The sequence below is a fragment of the Parambassis ranga genome, chromosome 7 (assembly GCF_900634625.1).
Source record: "Parambassis ranga chromosome 7, fParRan2.1, whole genome shotgun sequence".
NCBI lineage: Eukaryota > Metazoa > Chordata > Actinopteri > Ambassidae > Parambassis > Parambassis ranga.
In genome coordinates, this window is record NC_041028.1 from 4,895,960 (window position 1) to 4,914,683 (window position 18,724).

The 18,724-nt window shown below is 41.7% G+C and overlaps 2 protein-coding genes across 4 annotated transcripts; both read right to left on the bottom strand.

Moving 5' to 3' along the window:
- Positions 1-441: 441 nt before the first annotated feature.
- Positions 442-7,662, bottom strand: LOC114439201 (interleukin-17 receptor C). Of its 2 annotated transcripts, none has more exons than XM_028411021.1 (16): positions 7,390-7,662; positions 6,023-6,050; positions 5,621-5,755; positions 5,430-5,486; positions 5,220-5,317; positions 4,193-4,298; positions 4,078-4,119; positions 3,873-4,006; positions 3,706-3,768; positions 3,570-3,624; positions 3,254-3,474; positions 2,708-2,755; positions 2,566-2,617; positions 2,107-2,202; positions 1,986-2,024; positions 442-1,904 (listed from the first exon to the last, which is right to left on the bottom strand). In XM_028411021.1, the coding sequence occupies exons 1-16, from the start codon at positions 7,528-7,530 to the stop codon at positions 1,102-1,104; spliced, it is 2,118 nt and encodes a 705-aa protein (XP_028266822.1). In that variant the 5' UTR covers positions 7,531-7,662; the 3' UTR covers positions 442-1,101. The 2 variants fall into 2 exon arrangements, with proteins under 2 accessions (XP_028266822.1, XP_028266821.1); XM_028411020.1 differs by having other exon boundaries at positions 5,403-5,486.
- Positions 7,663-8,043: 381 nt separating this feature from the next.
- On the bottom strand, positions 8,044-16,427 carry LOC114439081 (interleukin-17 receptor E). Of its 2 annotated transcripts, none has more exons than XM_028410826.1 (17): positions 16,185-16,427; positions 16,069-16,084; positions 14,272-14,367; positions 14,063-14,151; positions 13,895-13,978; positions 13,705-13,807; positions 12,516-12,655; positions 12,374-12,442; positions 12,216-12,282; positions 11,752-11,933; positions 11,623-11,670; positions 11,475-11,520; positions 11,046-11,197; positions 10,908-10,973; positions 10,773-10,824; positions 10,553-10,660; positions 8,044-10,435 (listed from the first exon to the last, which is right to left on the bottom strand). In XM_028410826.1, exons 1-17 carry the CDS (start codon positions 16,284-16,286, stop codon positions 9,624-9,626), a joined length of 2,232 nt encoding a protein of 743 aa, XP_028266627.1. In that variant the 5' UTR covers positions 16,287-16,427; the 3' UTR covers positions 8,044-9,623. The 2 variants fall into 2 exon arrangements, with proteins under 2 accessions (XP_028266627.1, XP_028266628.1); XM_028410827.1 differs by having other exon boundaries at positions 8,045-10,435; positions 11,752-11,930.
- Between the last annotated feature and the right edge of the window lie 2,297 nt (positions 16,428-18,724).

Consider the following 18,724-nt stretch of genomic DNA (forward strand, 5'->3'; position numbering starts at 1 on the left):
TCCCACAATGGGGAAATTGCATAGTAATAAATATATATAATATATTATAATTATATCATAATTTCAAAAGTATCAATTGAAGGTATACAGTTCTGCACTTTTGTTTGCAGCTTGATTTATTTAACAACTGTTTCTTGTGTATTGAAACTAACTAATTAAAGGCAAAAAAATGCTATGATCATGAAATTTCAAAGTAAAAGTATCGGTATCGGCGATACTGGCCCTGTATTTACTTTGTATCGGATCGATACAGAAATTTTAGTATCTCCCCGATACCAAGTAAAAGTATCGGTATCGGCGATACTGGCCCTGTATTTTCTTGGTATCGGATCGATACTGAAAGCCAACTCTAGTCCGTGTCAGTGATGTCTGTGTTGTTCATCCAATTTAAGCAATTTATAAGAAATTTCAAATACTGATGAAAAAGGACACATTTCCGGGACTTTTATTTTTGCACAGCACAAAGTCTAAAGGTAAACACAAGGGGAAGGAAACTCTACAGTTCACTTTCTCTTTTCTCTTGTTTTTCCACAGCACAAACTCACAAACAACACAAACAAACAGATATAAACATATAAACAAAAATTCATCATTTATCGTTCACCGCTTAATTGTTCACACCATTCAGTGCTTTTATTATGTAACATATAAACCAATAACAACTGTTGATGGCTTTGCACTGAGTTCGTGTCCCCTCCTCTTCCATGTAGCTGTGTCTTGCTTCACCAGGAGCACTGCAGAAGGATGGGTCGCACCTAACTCAGATCATTGGAGCCGATCAATCAGAGTATGTCTGGCCTTTCAGAAGTGTCTGGTTCACTGTTTTTAGAGGAAACGTGTAACATGCCTTTACAGGAACTTTAAATGCGTTAACTTCTCTGTAGCTGTGACAGCTCAAGCTACAATAACTGCTTTGGTAAACAAGCTAGGGTTTCTGCAAGTGAAAACAGCTCCTAGTAGCCACAGATAATAAGACCAGCAACCCGTGAAGCTCCACAGACACTGATATCTATCCGAACATCCAGTGCATCACTTCAGGTCCTTTTAAATAATTACTGACCACTCATCCTGAAACTGAAACTCGGCCGCCCTCTCCTGCTGTCAGACCCATTCCATCCCACTGACTTTGGGGTTTGTGTCCGGGCTGGACGGCGGTGTAATAAGACATGGCTGGAGGGGAACGGTTTCTTCTACTCCTACACCAACACAACTCTGGGACACCCCAGCCAGGCGTAATACATTTGTCCGTGCTGTGAAACCTGACAGCCTTTGGGCCAGCGCTCGGGATGCCATCCTGAGCCCCCCTGCCCTTTTCCGTCTGTCTGATCCAGTCGCCGTCTGGCGAGCTCCAGCCAGCTCAGTCAGAAAACCCAGACTCTGGGATGGAAGGGTGTAGACCTGAAGGCCGCGGAAAAGTTGTGGTAGCTGCCGAAAACTACCTGGAGGCTCAGGTGGAAGTGATTCAAACTGCACCAACATAAACCGCTCGCCAGCGCGGCCCTGTAAATAGTCTGCTAGGACACAGCTCAGTGAAGCACTAAAAACATCTGTGCAGGGAGAGCCTACACGGTGGCTCCTTCCTGCCTCCTCTGCCTCCGTGTCTCTGAACCTCTCCTTGGGAGTGTTTCTTTGCCAGCTCCGAGCCCCCCACTCTTCAGCCCTTGTCCACGTGGCCTGGGTTAGCACCAAAACCACCTTGCCGCCATGCCTTTTCAACTGATCTAGTCGTGAGTGGAGCCACGGCACAGGGCCCAGTATGCTGAGCTCAGTCTGGCTCCACAGGTCTAGAGACACACTGAAGCCAAGGGTCTGCAGGGATGAGCCCAGGTGACAGAGCAGCGCCGCCAAACCCCGGTTATCATCAGGCGGGTACAGCAACACCACATGACCACCGCCCACAGCACCTGTAGCAGAAGGTCAAAACATCTGTTTTCATGCACAAAGCTCTAACAAAAACATCAGTCAGTATGAGGATCACACCTCACCTTTAACATCATCGTACTTAAACCATCTCCACACATAACCTGCACGGAAAACAATAGTTTGTGTTGAGGTGTTTTCATGAGCTGGCATTAATAAACAATGACCCACAGATAAAACACAGACCTTTGAGGATCCCTTGTACAAAACAGGCTCCCAGTACGGCCAAGCACATCAGCAGTAATCCAGCGAGGAGCAGCAGGCTCCACCTCAGCCGAGACCCTGAATGAAACAGCTGTTAGTTCTGTATGTGAAACATTTTAGCAAGTGTGGAAAGTCCCATTATTTTATTTGTAAGAATTATTATTATTATTATTATTATAATGCATTGGTCTTATATTGTGCTTTTCTGCTCTGTTGGGCAGTGGCTGCCAAGGGGCGCCTATGGCAGGTGAAGTGCTTTGCCTAAGGACACACAACAATTACTAGGGAGGAGCTGGGGTTGAACCGCCGACCTTCTGGTTATTGGACAACCCTGCTCTACCACTGAGTCACTGCTGCCTAATTAAAAATGTTACGTTATTACTGATACATGACTCATAGTTAGTCGATAGTTAATACAGTAATAATTCATGTAGGTCTTACTTGCAAATGGACACTGTGGCTTTAAAAATGTATCGACTCCTTCAATCTTTATCTGAACAAAAAAAGCAAAGTTCATGTTAGTGCAGTGTGTGCTGTGACACGTTTATGTGTCTGTATTAGGTACTTATTATGCAAATGTCACCTGAATGCAAAGCAGAGGATGGGATGACATGTTGAACTCTCCTGTGTGCTGAAAAGAAAAAAGATTTAAAAAAAAAATAAAGCAGAAAGCAGCAGTTTGAATCTGAAGGGTTGTCAGTTGTTTTTGTAATACAAAATCTAATCTTTGCTGGAAGATTTGATCATTGATCAGCCTTACTAAAGGGCCAAGAATGTCACAATCCACCAGTTTAATCTTTAACAATGTGTATAAAAAAATCTATACAAATCTAAAAAAGCCAGTACACGGTGACTGTGCAAAAAATGTGGCTTTACTTATGTGCAATTTCTGTATTGGTTCATTTAAAACTGCAAGTCAGCACTGTCTGAGAGAGTGTCCACAGTGGGGACTTCTTCCTCAGAATGCCATTTTAAGAGTGACCATGAACACTCCTCTACACACGGATGCAGCTGCCTGGAGGAGCAGCAAAACATCTTTGAGCAACTCTAACAAGGCCAGCTGCTCTGCTTCAGAGATCTAGGTTGGCCTATGTGTAGGAAACCTGACGGGCTCTGTGCATGTTTTTACCCAGTGTCCTCTGCGTGCTGCGGTCCAGCCAGCGTCTATTCTCTGCCTGGAGCCAGTCACCTCCTCACACTGGCCTCCAGCCAGATCTTTCTTGCAGAGCCAGACCTCTGCCTCCAGCTGGCAGGGGGCAGACACATTCCAGATCAGGCCTGTGCCACCCCCCCTCCCCGGAGATTCCACCACAGACACAGACACGTTATGCTGCATTCTGTCAAGTGCATCTGGAACACAACACACCCAAAAAACAAACATTTGTTATGCGTGTCATCCATCGACTCATTTCCCATGCAAATTGAGCCTGATCTGAAGTGTTTACCCTTCTGATCTTTAAAAGGGCAAGATTTTTGTCGTGCCATCTCCATTCGCCACACCTGAAAGAGGAGTTGTTGTTGTTTATTTAGTTTTTATGAAACATGCTTATCATTGTATATTTCCTGTCAGTCATTAAGTACCTGGAAGCACAGGCATGGTGATACAAGGTCTGGTGAAAGAACCATCTCTGTCTTATCTCTGGGCTGAACAGATTAGAGTTACACAGATATAACTTCGGAGGTGACAGACATTATGACTTTTTTAGATTGACATGCAAGCATTCTCTGCATAGCTTAGCTCTGCTGACCCATTCAAGAACCTCTCCAGGTATTTCATTCCAAACCATCTGCCACAGCAGCGCCTCCTGTCTGGAATCAGTGTTTTCCAGCCGCAGCAGGACTACGTCTCTCTGATGATCAGTCACTGCTCTGAGCCTGGGAACTGAAACAGACAAACCTCAGCAATTATCACACAGCTGTGTCACTGTGTGAACTAAGCACCGCTTGTCTTACCATCACACTCCTGTACGGTGCCGTCAAGCTTCATAGAGCAAACTGAAAGAAGGGGAGGAGATCTTACGTGACACTGCATGCTTTTGCTCACATTAGGCAACAGAACAGAACTCACCTTCTTCTAAAGCTGGAACTGTGATATTCTGGATGAGGTGTGCTGCCTTTGAATGTGTGATGACCACAACAGAAGCGTCAAACTTCACACTCTCTGTCAGCAGCAGCTGCAGGAAACATACACATGATGTAAATCATCACCGTGATGAAACCTTTTTTTTTGTTTTGTTTTTTTAATCAGAATCAGAATCAGAATCAGAATCAGAATCATGTTTATTGCCATGTAAGTGAAGGGGGTTCACATTACTAGGAATTTGCCTTAGTGATTGGTGCATACAAAGAACATATAATAATTAACATGCAATAAGATAAAAACTAAAATAAAATTAAGTAAATAAACTAAAGTAAGGCTAAATTTACATGACAGACATGGCGTAACAGACATACAATGAACAGAACATAAAATACTGTGCAGATGAAATGGTAAACATAGACCCTTATATGATCGAATGGAACAGTGTAATAATGTAATAATGTAACAGGTACCACATGGATCGGTGAGGTGGTACTCGTGTGCAAGTAGTGCAAGATGGAGTAAACAGTGCAAATAGTCATCATTGTGCAGTGACTATACTAAAGTGACCTTCTGAAGACAGTGCAGAGCAGTGCATTAATTACAGTTTAACTTATTACTTATTTTACTTATTTTATATACTTATTTTTAGCAACATTTACATACACAAACAAACTATATGTATATATAGCAACACATGGTGCTAAAAAAACGGCTACAACAAACATGCAAGCGACAGGTGAAGCTTGTCATAAACATAGTTATGGACCAAACTCTTTACAGCATTATGCAGGTGGTTGTTGTGGCTGATTAGTGTGGTGGAATGGGAGCAGCATGACTAGCAACAAACAAACAAACAAACAAACAAACAAACACAATATAATTTTTATGCTGCCTACAAATGTTTAGTGGTCCTGCAGCAACATGTCACCTGTGACTGAGGCCTTTATTACACAGGACACTGTAGCACAGTGTAAATAACCAGCTACAGACAATTCATTTACCAGTTCCTTACCTTATGTGTGGACTGTTCAGCAGACTGGTGTACTTTAAACTGGAGAGCCTTCCAAACTTCTCCCTGTCCAGCAGAGCTCAGACACACTTTCACCAAAGCTGTAACACAGAGAGTAAAGAGGAAGAAGAGGAAGCACACACACTGGTCAAATGTCATGAAATATCACCTGAGGCACACACTCACCACTTCCCTCTGCCACGCCATGTATACCTTCTTCATCACTTTCATCACCTGACTCTGCAGAAACATCATCTGCACTTTCCAGCTCTGTAATGAGACAACACATAATGACAGGGTGAGCAAGATATGATGAGAATGCTGGACAAAAAAAGAGCAGCCAATAAACTAAAGGAGAAGACACTGAAGGTCATAAAGTCAAAGATGAGTTCATGTCTGCCTACCTTGCAGGGTGATGTGGATTTGCAGGCACGGCTTGCAGTCCTTTCTCTCTGAACAGCACATGGACACTGTGAGCTGCAGCTGCGTCACGTCCACGGAGCCAAAAGGTTCCAGCAGAGCGGCGCTGAAATGTGAGACTGTGAAAATAAGAGCGTTTAAGTGCAGGTTAATGTAGTTTACATAACACAGTGTAAACGACAGACACATAAAAAGAAAAGAAGGTGAAAATAAAACGACATGTATTAGCAGAAAACATTCTTCCAATCATCTAAACTAATGATCTTAAAAAAGAAACATCCTCTCTTTTGTCCCACCGCATCAAAGGTGTGATTTGACTCGAAAAGACGACAGTAGTGTGAATCTGTGATGGTTTAATGAAATGGAATAATTTAATATAGACGTACCTGAGCTCACTTGGCAGTCGGTCAAACCCTGAGGAAAGAAAAGATGTTGATGAAATGAAACACCCTCAAAGTACCACAGATAGATGCTGTATGAATACATTCAAGATAAATAAACTAATTTAAATTACAAATACCGGTACAAAGTAATTTCAGCTCAAGGTGCTGGTAAAAAAAAACAGTAAAAAATAGCTTTTTAGCAGAGTAAAAAAATGTGTTTGGTTGGTTTGTATTTTTTAATATTCAATATTTGTTTTTGTATTTTTTTCATATATTTTCCAACCTTTACAGAGATTAGATAGAATAATAAGTTTCAATTTGAATTTGAATTTGAAATACTTCGCTTTATACACATCAAACACACACGATCAAACAACCAGATTATTTCCAGGTTTACATGAAAATATGAAAGATGTCTAGGGCTCAGTATGACTTTGAAAACATATTCCCTCTGTGACATGTCAAAATCTAATTTATATTTTTTCTTTTTAGAAACTTTTATGTCTTTATATTTATTTAACTGCTAACTGATTAAAGGAAAGTTCACCCTAAAATCAAAATGCACTGAAGGCAGCGTGCAGTGCGTCCATCCATGGAGACAAACTTTGAGCACTTTGAGCACCGCAGCCTGCTGTGCCATGTAGATCCATTATACTATAGACAGAAGACCGAAATCCTTCCAGATGTTTCCAGTGCAATTCACATTAAAACAATCACTGGATTAAAAGAAAGTACGAAATACAGAAACACTGGGTTTCTGGGGGGAAATGTCCCTTTACTATTACACAAAAAACATGTCATCACCTAAGAAAATATGTCTGAAAACAAAAACATTCCAACTTTATGAGCAACAGTGTATTTTGTTGTCAATCATACAACATTGTAAACACATTAATATTCAAATATGATATAAAATAGAACGTGTATGTCAGTGAGCTCACAGTTTGCATGTGTGTGTTTGGTGGATTTTTGTGTGACAACAATACCAAAACATCAACATGAGTGTAAACTGCTGAAGAAAAGAAGCAGAAAGGTGAAAGATCTCACAGGACACCACTAATGTATAAAAATATCAACTATGAAGTATAAATAAATACATCTCTAGCAGAATTTAGAGGAAATTCTCTCACGGTCTCCTGGAGATGGAGCAGTGGGATTCGATGACACGCTGCGGTACAATATTAAATAAGTAATGGGAATTAAACTCTGATCCTTCTTTCTGTTTCTCCACCTGTCTCCTCTGTCCTGATTCCTCCGATCAATTGTTTTTACCTTATATAAGACGGCTGTCATAAAATATAATAAAATATAAAAAAGCGTTAAACTCATGACTGAAACGGTTAAGCTTAAATGTTTTAACCCTTGGTTACCTCACTACAGGTGAGTTCAGGTGCGTCCTGGTCAATCAGCTCCAGCGCGGACCCTCCTGCTGGAGCCAGAAACAGCCAGAAGCGCAACAGCGACAGCAGCAGGGAGACAGCGTGTGTCACCCGGTGGAGAGGGACAGCCATGTTCGGGAGTCTGGCACAAGCTCTGTCCTCATCGGAACTTGTTACCCTTCGATCCGTCCTCAGAGCGACATATTTTCCACGTCCACGGCAGGTATCACACTAACGAACTGCCGTTGCCTTTCACAACAAATTGGTTCCACAGGAATTTGTTCCACTGCACGCCCTTCTCGGATGATTGACAGCTCACGAAGTGGGCGTGAGCCCTGCCCCACCTGCTCCGATGGAGTTAAATTTCTCCTTTATTAGTGAGTCACACAACAAACTTCATACCAGCAATACTCTGAGGCCCCGGTGGAAAATAGTGGCTGCAAGACGGATACTACAACTTAATATTGATGTCAATAACCAATATTATTTTTATCGATGCTTTTCCCCCAGGCTGTGGAGCTAATAAGAAGGTTAAAAACTCTCCTGCATTTTTATTTAAAACAAATAATTTAGAGGAAAAACCACTCTGAGCTTAAAACAGGTCATGAAAACATCGGCTCCTTCACATTACTCTGGGTTACACATATCATATCATGTCAACATCACATTCATTCATTCATTCATACTGTCAGATAAACAAAAGGTTCAGAACAGAAGCACTTTCAAACATGTTATCACATATAGTCACTTTATTTCCTCTCATAAATCATTTGTGTAACCCAGCAGAACAGGAAACACAGTATGGAGTGCATGTGTGTGTGTGTGTGTGTGTGTGTGTGTGTGTGTCACTCTGAGTTGTGACAGCTGCAATTCGAATGTTTTCAGTTTCATGCTAATCATTAACTTCTGTCTAAGTGCAGGTCAGTTAAGTCCACTGTTTATTTTATTACAATTTGTAGGCTTACTTATCTGAACTATAAAAGCACCTGTGTTAACACTATATTGACCACTTGCTGTCTATCTGTGGAGTGCGGTTCAATTAGAAAAAAAAGGCCTGTATGCTTTTATGATTTTTTTTAACTTCATACATAGTTACAGACACAGACTGTTGTTGCAGACTAGTAGCAGAAAATTGTTTTTGTTATTGACTGTATGTAAGGGTTCACTTCCTGAATAATCCTGTCAAGCAGGTCTGCCATCAGAGTCTGGTGAGTGTCTTAGGACTCACTTAAAGAAACAGGGTTATAATAAGACTGTATTAGACTGTATGCTTTCATCTTGTCAACACTGTGCAGTTAATAATACATGTTTGTTTTTTCTATAATGCCAACAGGTGTTTAACAATGCAGAAAAACAAAACAAATATTTCTTCAAGTGTCTATTACCTGTGTATGTGGATCCTGACTGAGGTCTGAGGTTACAGTTTAAAGTTGCTTTGCATAAAATTTACCGTTGGGTAAACAGGATTACCTACAGTAAGTGGCAGACGTGTGGAAAGTACCCCTGTAAATGATCTGAGATTTTGAGGTAACCAATGCATTGCATGTTTGCCGTTGAAATATTTGAATAATACTGGCTGTCTCTTCTCCTTCTCTTTGGGGTTTAAGTCTAAAAAAAAATGATTCCATGATTCTATTTAACTATAGTGGAAAACTGCAGAATAAAAAAGACATTAGTAATTAAACATATTCTGTTTTTAAATGTAGGAGGTAGCATATGTGCAAAAATGTTACATATTACAGCCCTCTAATGGTGATACCATACGAGATAAGATTATATAAAAACATATAAAACATATTAGACCACAGCTGGATTCATCTCTTCACCTTTTTGCTCTCTAACACTGCTAATCCTCCGACAGCTTTGTTCTGTCGTGTTTCAGTAAACAGCTTTCATGCTGTGTTGTCTGTTTTGCACACTGAATGTAATCATGTAGAGGTATACTATTTGCAACAAGATTTTCATAGTAGTTAGCATATTTACAGAGATAATACAGGCATCTGTTAAGGCTTCAGTCACGAAAGCAGCACAAAGAGCCTTCTATCAGAGGGCTTAAGGCAGGAGACACGGCCCAGTGTTTGCTTCTCCTAAATATGCAAAAAAGTGAGCCATTTTTTTGACATGCATGGTGGAGAAGAGCTGCTCCTGAATGTGCAGCTTGAAGGTGCTCTCAGTGGCACACGGGGTCCTGTGTCTCGTGGATTGTGTTACTGGCAGAACAAAAGTCAGTCAGTGAAACTTGAGATGAAAGTTTGTCTGCTCTCCATGGTGACGGTGCCATGCCTGAGCATGCTGTGCTTCTTATTTGATTTCTTTTTCACTGACTGTGCCTGAGGCAGCAGGGTCCGTAACTTCTGAGTGAGCTGTCGTGCCAGCCATATTGACAGCACTTTAGACAGGAGTGTGGGCCAGCACGGCCACCCATATTTACCAGTTTTTGACAGTTGTCTAATATCCACCAGCTCTTGTATCAAACCCCTGAAATCATGCGGCAAGCAGTATCGAGGGACACCTCGGAAGGCCTTTGGGATGTCCCTGCTATGGCCAAGACCCTGAAAGTACACAATAGCAGCTCTTTTACCTCTGGACCCTTGCAGCGCCCCTTCTAGGCAAGCCAGCGCAGCCATGAACACAAGCTCTATCACTGTAGACGGCTCTTTCTGCAGGTGACAGTCTTCATCAGGACAGAATTGAACGGATTCTTTTCCTGCAGCTGTGTCTGTTTTACTGTAACCTCCTCTCTTCTCCCTCCACTTCTCATACATCTTCTTGGCTTCAGGGCTCCAAAACATCAGCACTTGTCCATGTCCCTTACAGACAGCTTCCCACTGCCCGTAGAGCCAGGGAAGGGGACCCAGGTCTGCCACGCCGGCCACAGTTTCCGACTGTTCCTGTGAGCTTTGGGTCCACAGAGCTGTGTGCACTGTGGCACCCAGCTCCTCCTGGAGGATTGAGGCTAATGCACACACCGCAGAGACATGGGCCAGCTGATCCGATGAACACACCAGCAACAATGGCCTCTGAATATAGAGCCAGCCTAAATATTGGGGGTGGGGGTCGGTGGGTGTGGGTGAAGACACAATAAATAAATAAATAAATGTAAGGACTCCATTAAGACAAATTAAATAGGATGTCTTTTGGCTAATGAACTAACCTGTCACTCCCTTCTTGGTAAGACGGTGGATGAAAATTCCCAGAAATACAACAATGGCTGCAAATATCAAAGCTGCTGCTGCATATAAGCCGCGTCTATAGTGTGTGGCTGCAAAAGAACAGAAAACAGTGCGTCTGTTTGCTTTGAACGACTTCCATATATGTTCATGCACGTGTGCAAGCGCAGTCATTGTTCATCCAATATGTAATATAAGACTCACTGTCCAGACACAGAATCCGTCTTCCTTGAAGAGCCGGATCTGACTGCCACACCTGCAGAAAACACGATTTTAAGCATATGTATAAGAGAACAAATGTAAGGCTATCTTACAACTGTCAACAAACATTATATCTACCTGCACACATGGCTTCTTGGCAAGAGAGTGAAGCGGTATATTTACACTTGTCTCAGTATTTCCTTGCTGTAAAAGGAAATACAAAAGTCACATATTTGCTCTCATTAACAATAATTGAAGACAAACACCTGTACTGACCACTGTTACTGTGTGGGTTTCTCTACTCGGTACACACCCCTCCTCAGTAAGGACACAGAGCTGAGCTGAGAACTTTGCTGGAGCAGACGAGGTAAGATGGACCACTATGCTCTGGCATCCTGGTCCGATGTACACCCCCCATGAGGGCTCATCTGTAAAGGATTAATAAGGGAGTCATGAGATGGAAACATACAGAAAGGCAGAGAATTCTGTCACAAGTGTGAGGGATGTTTCAAGTTTCAAGGAAATCATTCTTTAAATCATCAGTCATGATTTGAGATGATCGTTGATTTTCCTATGCACCATTGTCAGACGTTTGTGTGGATTCTGTCATAACTGTATGAAATGTAGCTATAAAAAGTGACCCTAACCTTCAATCTCTAGTGGTGTCTCGGTTCAAACAAGCCTGATGTTTCATGTTTAACTTACCAGCCTTGAAGAGACAGGAGATTTTATGACTGCCTTGAAGAGAAAACTGTCAAACAAATAACAAAAAAACATTTTTTAAAACAATCTAAATCCTCCCCTGAAAACACGGCTGTGATATACATTCAATAGAAACTTGTCTGATTCTCACCTGCACACACATCTGAGGGTGTTTGTCCACTGCAGACGTGTTGAATGTCTATTAAACAAATGTAAGAGGTATTTCAGAAAATTCTGCTCATAATTAGTTAGAAATCATCACCATCACTGCCAAACTTACCAGGGTCGGCCCATTCTTCTTCTCCAGCGTAGAGTCAAGTATGGGTATATAGAGGTGTTCACTTAGCTTCCAGCAGAGGGAGGCAGAGATGTTCAGGTCGCTGCCGGGACACTGAGAGCTCCACGTGAATCTAGACTCAAACTGTGTGACGTTAGCAGAGCGCCAAACATCACCAACATCTGCTGAAGCAACATGGACACACACACAGATGTTTAGGACGGTCTGAAGTTCATCCAGACACTAAAAATAAGATAACACGCCCCCCCCCCCTGGGTACAGCTATAAGCTGACTCCTGCTTCCTCACACATGCTAGAGGCATAGTCTAGCTACAGCTACTGCTGCCTACACCCATGTACACACTGGGCTGATTAAGGTTTCTGTTTTCTGGCCTTGTGAAATAGATGAAAACCTCCCAGACACTGAAACAACATCCAGACCAACATGAATTATCTGCCACACTCACCGATAAGGCTTTTGTTTTGAAGGAGGCACTTTTCATGTCGATTTGCATCTGTATAAGTGTAATACACCTGCCAATGCAGACAAGACAGACACACAAATCAGGCATATATACCAGGCTCCATAAAAAATCTGGCATATTAAAAGTGTATATGTCCTCACCTGTACGCACACACATGGCAGCAAGTATTCCAAGTTAAGGACCACTGATGGAGTCTGATCTGGATAAATCTAAGAGAACAGGAAGAGAAAGTCAGCTTTGTGTAATTCACCACAAACATGGGTGCATGTAGAGAATACTCACAATCATCTGTTTGGAGTCTGACATGCACATTACTGCATTTTTGTAGCACCATCTGACAAAGACATTCTTTCCAGGTTCCACAGTGACAATGATGGATTTAGATGACTGACTCAGAGACAGATTGAAATCTGGTTTGGGGTCTGACACACACACACACACACACACACAAGAAGCTTATTATTGGTTATCAGAGTAAGACAGTAACATGAATGTGAATACAAATTGCCTGAGTGATTAATTGATTTGACATGTACTACAGTCATCTTCAAAAGTTATCATCCTCTACTTTAATGCTATGTTTTTTGTTGTCTTTAATTCTCGTCATTGTTCTTTGTTCTTTTATTACTCAAATCCAGCCTTAGATGAACAACAACATACACATTTTGTCCCTGTGCCATTATTTACTTAACGGGCAGCACCCTGGTGCTGTGGTTAGCACTGTTGCGTCACAGCAAGAAGGTTCCTGGTTCAGTTCTGACTGGAGGTTTCTGTGGAGTTTGCACATGCTCCTTGTGCCAGCGTGGGTTTTCTCTGGGTGCTCTTCTAAAGAGGTGTTTGTTAGGTTAATAGGTAGGTGTGAGTGTGAGACTGAACACGGTTTAGTTTTTCAAATTGCACATATTTATTCTATTGTATTGTATGTTGTATGTACCTTGTATATCCCTTTATCTTTATTTTTTGTAAATCAGTTTTTATATTGTTGTTTCTTACCTTATATAGATCTACAGTGTGTATAATATGCTGTGTGTGGGAAGTGAAGTTTCACAGTTTAGGATGAATAAAGTATTTCTATCTTTTGGTGAGCTGCAGCAGGTGCTGCTGATCATCAGCCCTTGTTGAATTCAATCAGCAGGTGTCCCTCCATCAAGCATGGCGGTGGAGGCACCGTGCAGGGCTGGACCTTAGGGGCTGTGCAGGAGTGAACATGGAATTTAAAGAGTTCTAACTTTCGAACATGACTGTATAGTGGCGCCATAGAGTCTATTCCTGACGGATGTGATACTCATGTTAAAAACTGTGTGTATAAATGTATTATATATAAATTTTGTTGAAAACATTGTGCTTAACCCTTCAGATTCTTGTTAAAGAAGGGCCACTGTTTTCTTTCTCCCCTCTGAATTACTGGTTGTGCAAAGCAGTAAAAGGGCACATGTGTGCAAAGAAAAGCCAAATACTCTAAATACTCCACCTGGCACTGTGTAATTAACACTGTAGTTTGCTTTTCTTGTGCTGTAGGTCACAGTAAGGGTTCGTCTAGCTTTGGCTTGGACACAGTCATGTACCAGCTCCCACTGAAAAAAGAACACACAACCATAGTCAGAATTAAATTCATAAAACCATCCTTAATGAGTTATCAAGAAACCAACAGAACATTTTACCTGATGATGGGGGGTGCTGCATGGAAACTGCCCTGAGTTCATACAAAAGACGCAGTTTTTCTTTCCTCTTCCTCTTTTTTTGCACTATACATACACAAGAATGACATAACCTCAGACGTCAACATCATGCATTTGAAAGACTGCAGGTGAAAAGGAAACAGGTCCAACCTCTCTCCATCTTGGGCGCAAAGAAGTGTCCCAAAAACTGTGGAGTTTTTTTGTCAGCTCAATTTTGATCACAGGGGAGTTACAAAAGTCTGGAAGAAAACAGAGTGTCACACCGTGTCAGACAGCTGTCTCACCGACAGCTCAGAGATGAGGTAATGCATGGATTAATCCTGTTTGTGTAAGACAGCAGGGCGGGCTTTGGTTTGTACCTTCAGCCTTCATCCAAACGTGAACAGCGATGCATTCAGAGTAGCCCGACGTGGTGTCCTGGTGTGGGACTATTTTCACAGGGCCCTCAACATGGTCTGTCCACACAAAGCAGATTCTATTAATATTATATACACGCATACATATTCAATTTAACCTTAAAACATCTTAGGATTAGGCAGTGCAGTATACAGATCTCTGCTTACTGGGCATTTCCATTGGCTTATAAATGTAACCATATCACCAGGCTGGCTCTCATTTTCCTTGCTCTGTTTAATCAATAATCATTTAACCTTTTGGCCTGATTACCTCTGACTTATTTGTGTCATTCAAACACTACATTAATAACTGGTCACCAAGTAAAACCCCCCGTGTTCATGAGTGAGAGTTGTGAAATGAGCTGAATGCTGTGTGACACTGAGAAGCTGCTACTTGATCCTTCTTTAGAGACGTGTCATATCCTTGATCATATCCAGGAAATGGCTTTTGCTTGAAACTTGAGAAACTATTTATGTCCTATCATCACACACATCAATGTAACAGTATACAGCTTTTTCATCATCTGTTTATAGTGCCTTCATCACATGTCTCTGCGTCCTTTACCAGCAGATACCTGGATTAAAACAATAAGATGTTTATGTGCAATTCAATTCCATTTTGTTTATATAGCGCTTTTAACAATAACCCTGAGCCTGAACCCCCTTTAAGAGCAAAAGTGGCAAGGAAAAACCCTGAGCTGGACCTGGCTCATAAGGGAGAACCTTCCTGCTGATAGCCGGCCGGGTAAAGGAAGAGAAGAAGAGGTAGACAGGATGAAAGAGAGCGACAATAGGACAGAACAGGACCACAACACTCTACAAACAGGAAAATGATCCAATATCGCATCCATATAAGCAGCAAAATGATGTGAACCAGTTTATTTGAAGGCTTTACTTAAACACCAGTGATCACAACAACATGTGTTTGGGGAAGTGTATAACCAAAAGGCATTTCTCAGGTCCTCAAACAGCTGTTCAGAAGAAGAGGTTTCACATTGCTAGGAATTTGCCTTGATGATTAGGTGCATACATAAAACATGAAAAAAGGAACATAATAATAAAATATTAAGAAGCATGCATGGGGTACGATAAAATAAAATAAGTATAAAAATGCAATCTAAACTAAATAAGGCTTTAAATTGACTGAACAGAGCAGTGTGTAAGGGTTAAGGGTTCAAGTGTGCAACATCAACAGCAGTCAGCAGGTGGATCCTGACCAGAGCATGACGCAGTGACTATACAAGAGTAGAGTGACAGTGCAGAGCAGTAGGATTAATTCAAAGTTGCTGCTCCTGTGCCTACAAAAACAAATAAAAATCCAAACAAAGGAACCCAGGGTAACCTCTAAGCAGCTATAAGGCCTCTCTGACATAATTCCAACTAAAATGTTGTGAAAGAACCTGAAGCAAGCAGCAGATGTGAGGACACATCTCAGACAGTGTCTGTTCTGTACTGCGAGTACTGAAGCTCACAGATGTTGAAGGGTTCACAGAACTTTGCCACTTATATAAATGCACATTCATTTATAAATCCTTTATGTTGTGTAGTGAATGTGTTGAGCTGTAAGTCACCGTCTACTGACTGTAATTGTGTTTGTTTAAGCTGCTTTTATTTCATTTAATTTTCTTAAATGACAAAATGAAACCTTGCTGTTTTTGTTCTAACTTCCAGGACTTGTGTGAAATCAGTTTTGGTCATAAACATTCACTAACATCATGTTACTGAACAGTCCTTTAAAATAAAACAACAAAGGAAACTTACCTGTGTTATTTCCCAGCTACAATTTAAAAGAAAAAGAAAGAACACCTGTTACACAGCCGTCACATGTCTGTAAGTACAACACTGCACTGACTGCGTTCAATCTGTGTCAGACTCACCCGGCAGGTTGTGGTGAATTCCAGCGGCAGCACAGGCACCACAAAGGCGATCCAGGCCAGCGCGGCCCCCAAGTGCATCGCAAACAGGTAAAGAACATCCATACTGCTGAATCCTTCTCATACTTCAGGCCGGCGCGTCTAACGATGAAGGAGGCGCAGCTCCTCCGCTGCAGCGCGCCGCCGGAGTACCCGTGCGCGCGGTTCCAGTCTGTTTTCTGTCCTCATGTCATGTCGGATGAGTCAAACATGAAGGCGTTTGTTTGAAAAAATGTTTTTTTTTTCTTTCTTAATGCACCGCGGCTCCGCCTCCGATTATTGCAGTGGGACTGGCAAGTATGAATCACATTGTGACTTTCTGAGGCCACGCTGTGGCGGAAGCAGAAAGTAGCAACTCACCCATCACTTAAAAGTCCGTCAGGATGTGCGCAGTGACAGGGATCACCTCGAAGATCTGAGAATAAATTGTTTTAGTACACCTGCACAACAGAGGTGACACAACGTTCCGCAGGTCAGTGAACGTACCACAGAGTTCAGCCTCTGCGCTGCCACGCACTGACTGATGCGTTCAGGTCCATCCTGTTCTCCTGAATGTGAATGTTTGTGTTCACATGTTGTAAACTGTTCACTTAGGACTTAGAGGTCAAAGGTCATTCTCCCTGCTGGCCCCCCTGATAGCTGACCTGGTTGAGTGGGTGCCCTGTAAACTCTTCAGTATTCGAGGTTTGAATCCAGCCTGTTCTGCACGTCATCTCTTAAAAAGCCAAAATATAACTCCAAACACTATCACTGTGATGTTGTGTTGCTTATTGTGGAGCCAAAATGTCAAATTTAGCACAAACATCCACTTCAACTCAAGGTCAAACTGGTCAAAGGTAACAGACTGCAGGTCGCTTCTTGCAAATCACATATTTTTTGGCCAGAATTCACATGGTTAATATGAAAAAAAAGAAATAAAATGGGTAAACTTCAACATTATTTCATACAAGAACATTTATATAATAATATTTCATATTATAATTTGCAACCACAAGTTGTTGATTTTATTGAAGACATGAAAAGACCTGTGACACAGACTGGGAGCAGTCTTATCTTCAGAATTTAGCTCCGTTCCTGTTAATTTGCAGCTTTGTCAGTTTCACTTTGAGTTAAATTTGTCATGACTGTGTTTTCTGTTTAAATCCTTAATTCGTGGTTAGTTTTGCCTAATTGTCTTCTGGTTTCCTTGGTTAGTCAGTATTAATTGTATTTTTCTTGGATGATGACAGTCACTCTCTGTTCTATTTTGTAGGTTCTGTTCCCTTGTGTATCTGTGTGTGTTTTACTTCCTCCTGTGTCTCCCTTCCTTGTGGATTACCTGCTCCACTGTCTCTCTCTCTCCAGCTGTTACCTAGCCTTTTTTTGGACTAGCCTTTAGCTCTAGCCATGACCCACAGATTCTGATAAGTTTTTCTTTGGGTTTGACGGAATGTTTGTGCTAAGTTTGAGGCGTTTTGCGTTTGACCCTCCTCCCTAAGTTGTACAATCTGTGATTTTAAGTGCCAAACTGAAGACAGACCTACAACAACGACTCTGGTATTTAACCTCTTGCACATGTCACGACTTAACAGTTCACTTTTTGTGGAGACGGTAATGTTTTTGATCATACCTGATTGACATTTACTGACAACTATCAATTCACAAACACACTGATCCCTCATAGGTTATCACTGTTTGAGTTTAGAAACACACAGATGTAGTTAAAGTTAGAGCAGAGATGTTAAACAATTATCCACAACAGAACAAGGTCACCTGCTTCTGCTGAAACCTCTGACTGATCTTATCAGTTTCCACTCACGTTCTCAGCACCGCAAAGGGCAGGAAGAAACGGCGTCTGAGTGGAGGGTGGGTCGCCTGAGCGGCAAATCTACAGACTCAAGATGAGTGGGCGCTTCTGTCGAGTGGGGGATCTTTACAGAGTCTGGAAAGATATGATCAAGTCATTTGTCGTCACAGCCAAGTGAGCTCACACAGAAACGGTTATAGGAAATGTTTTAAAAACTTGGTATTATTCTGAATTTGTTCCACACGTTGTACTAAGACAGCCAACAGATTCACAGCAGTGAGATCGGATATGCTGTCATAGAAGCTGTCTGACAAGTAGAACCAGTGTGTGGCGTGTCTATATACAATAGAGTACACTATACAATACTGCAAAGAAAACCTACACAACCAGAGTGGAAGCTGGTGGGGCTGGTGACTGTAACTCCATTTAAGAAAGATGTTTTCTTCTTGGTAAACATCACTCAAAGTGAGTCCATTAATCTTAATGACACCAACAGTATCAAGAGCTCAGTGGCTGAGTATTTAAGGTGTGAGATATGGAGGACGCACACACACCAAGTTTGTAAAAGAGGACATTAAATGGAGCATTCAGGAGAGGCGACTGAATAAACAACTATTAGCAGGTCGTTTTCCTAGATGTCAACGACACGATACAATAACTCTGGAGAAGCAGTTGTGCGTCACTACACCCTCATATTGAGGTACCGGTACATTTCTAC

Coding starts and splice junctions, on each gene's coding strand:
- LOC114439201 (XM_028411020.1), bottom strand. CDS start 7,530: ATGGCTGTCCCTCTCCACCGGGTGACACACGCTGTCTCCCTGCTGCTG. Junction 5,756..6,022: donor CGACTGCCAAGTGAGCTCAG/GTACGTCTATAT, acceptor TTATTTTCACAG/TCTCACATTTCAGCGCCGCT. Junction 3,769..3,872: donor CTGGAGAGGTTCTTGAATGG/GTCAGCAGAGCT, acceptor TAATCTGTTCAG/CCCAGAGATAAGACAGAGAT.
- LOC114439081 (XM_028410826.1), bottom strand. CDS start 16,286: ATGGATGTTCTTTACCTGTTTGCGATGCACTTGGGGGCCGCGCTGGCC. Junction 11,198..11,474: donor CTCCTGTCTCTTCAAGGCTG/GTAAGTTAAACA, acceptor AATCCTTTACAG/ATGAGCCCTCATGGGGGGTG. Junction 10,825..10,907: donor CCAAGAAGCCATGTGTGCAG/GTAGATATAATG, acceptor TGTTTTCTGCAG/GTGTGGCAGTCAGATCCGGC.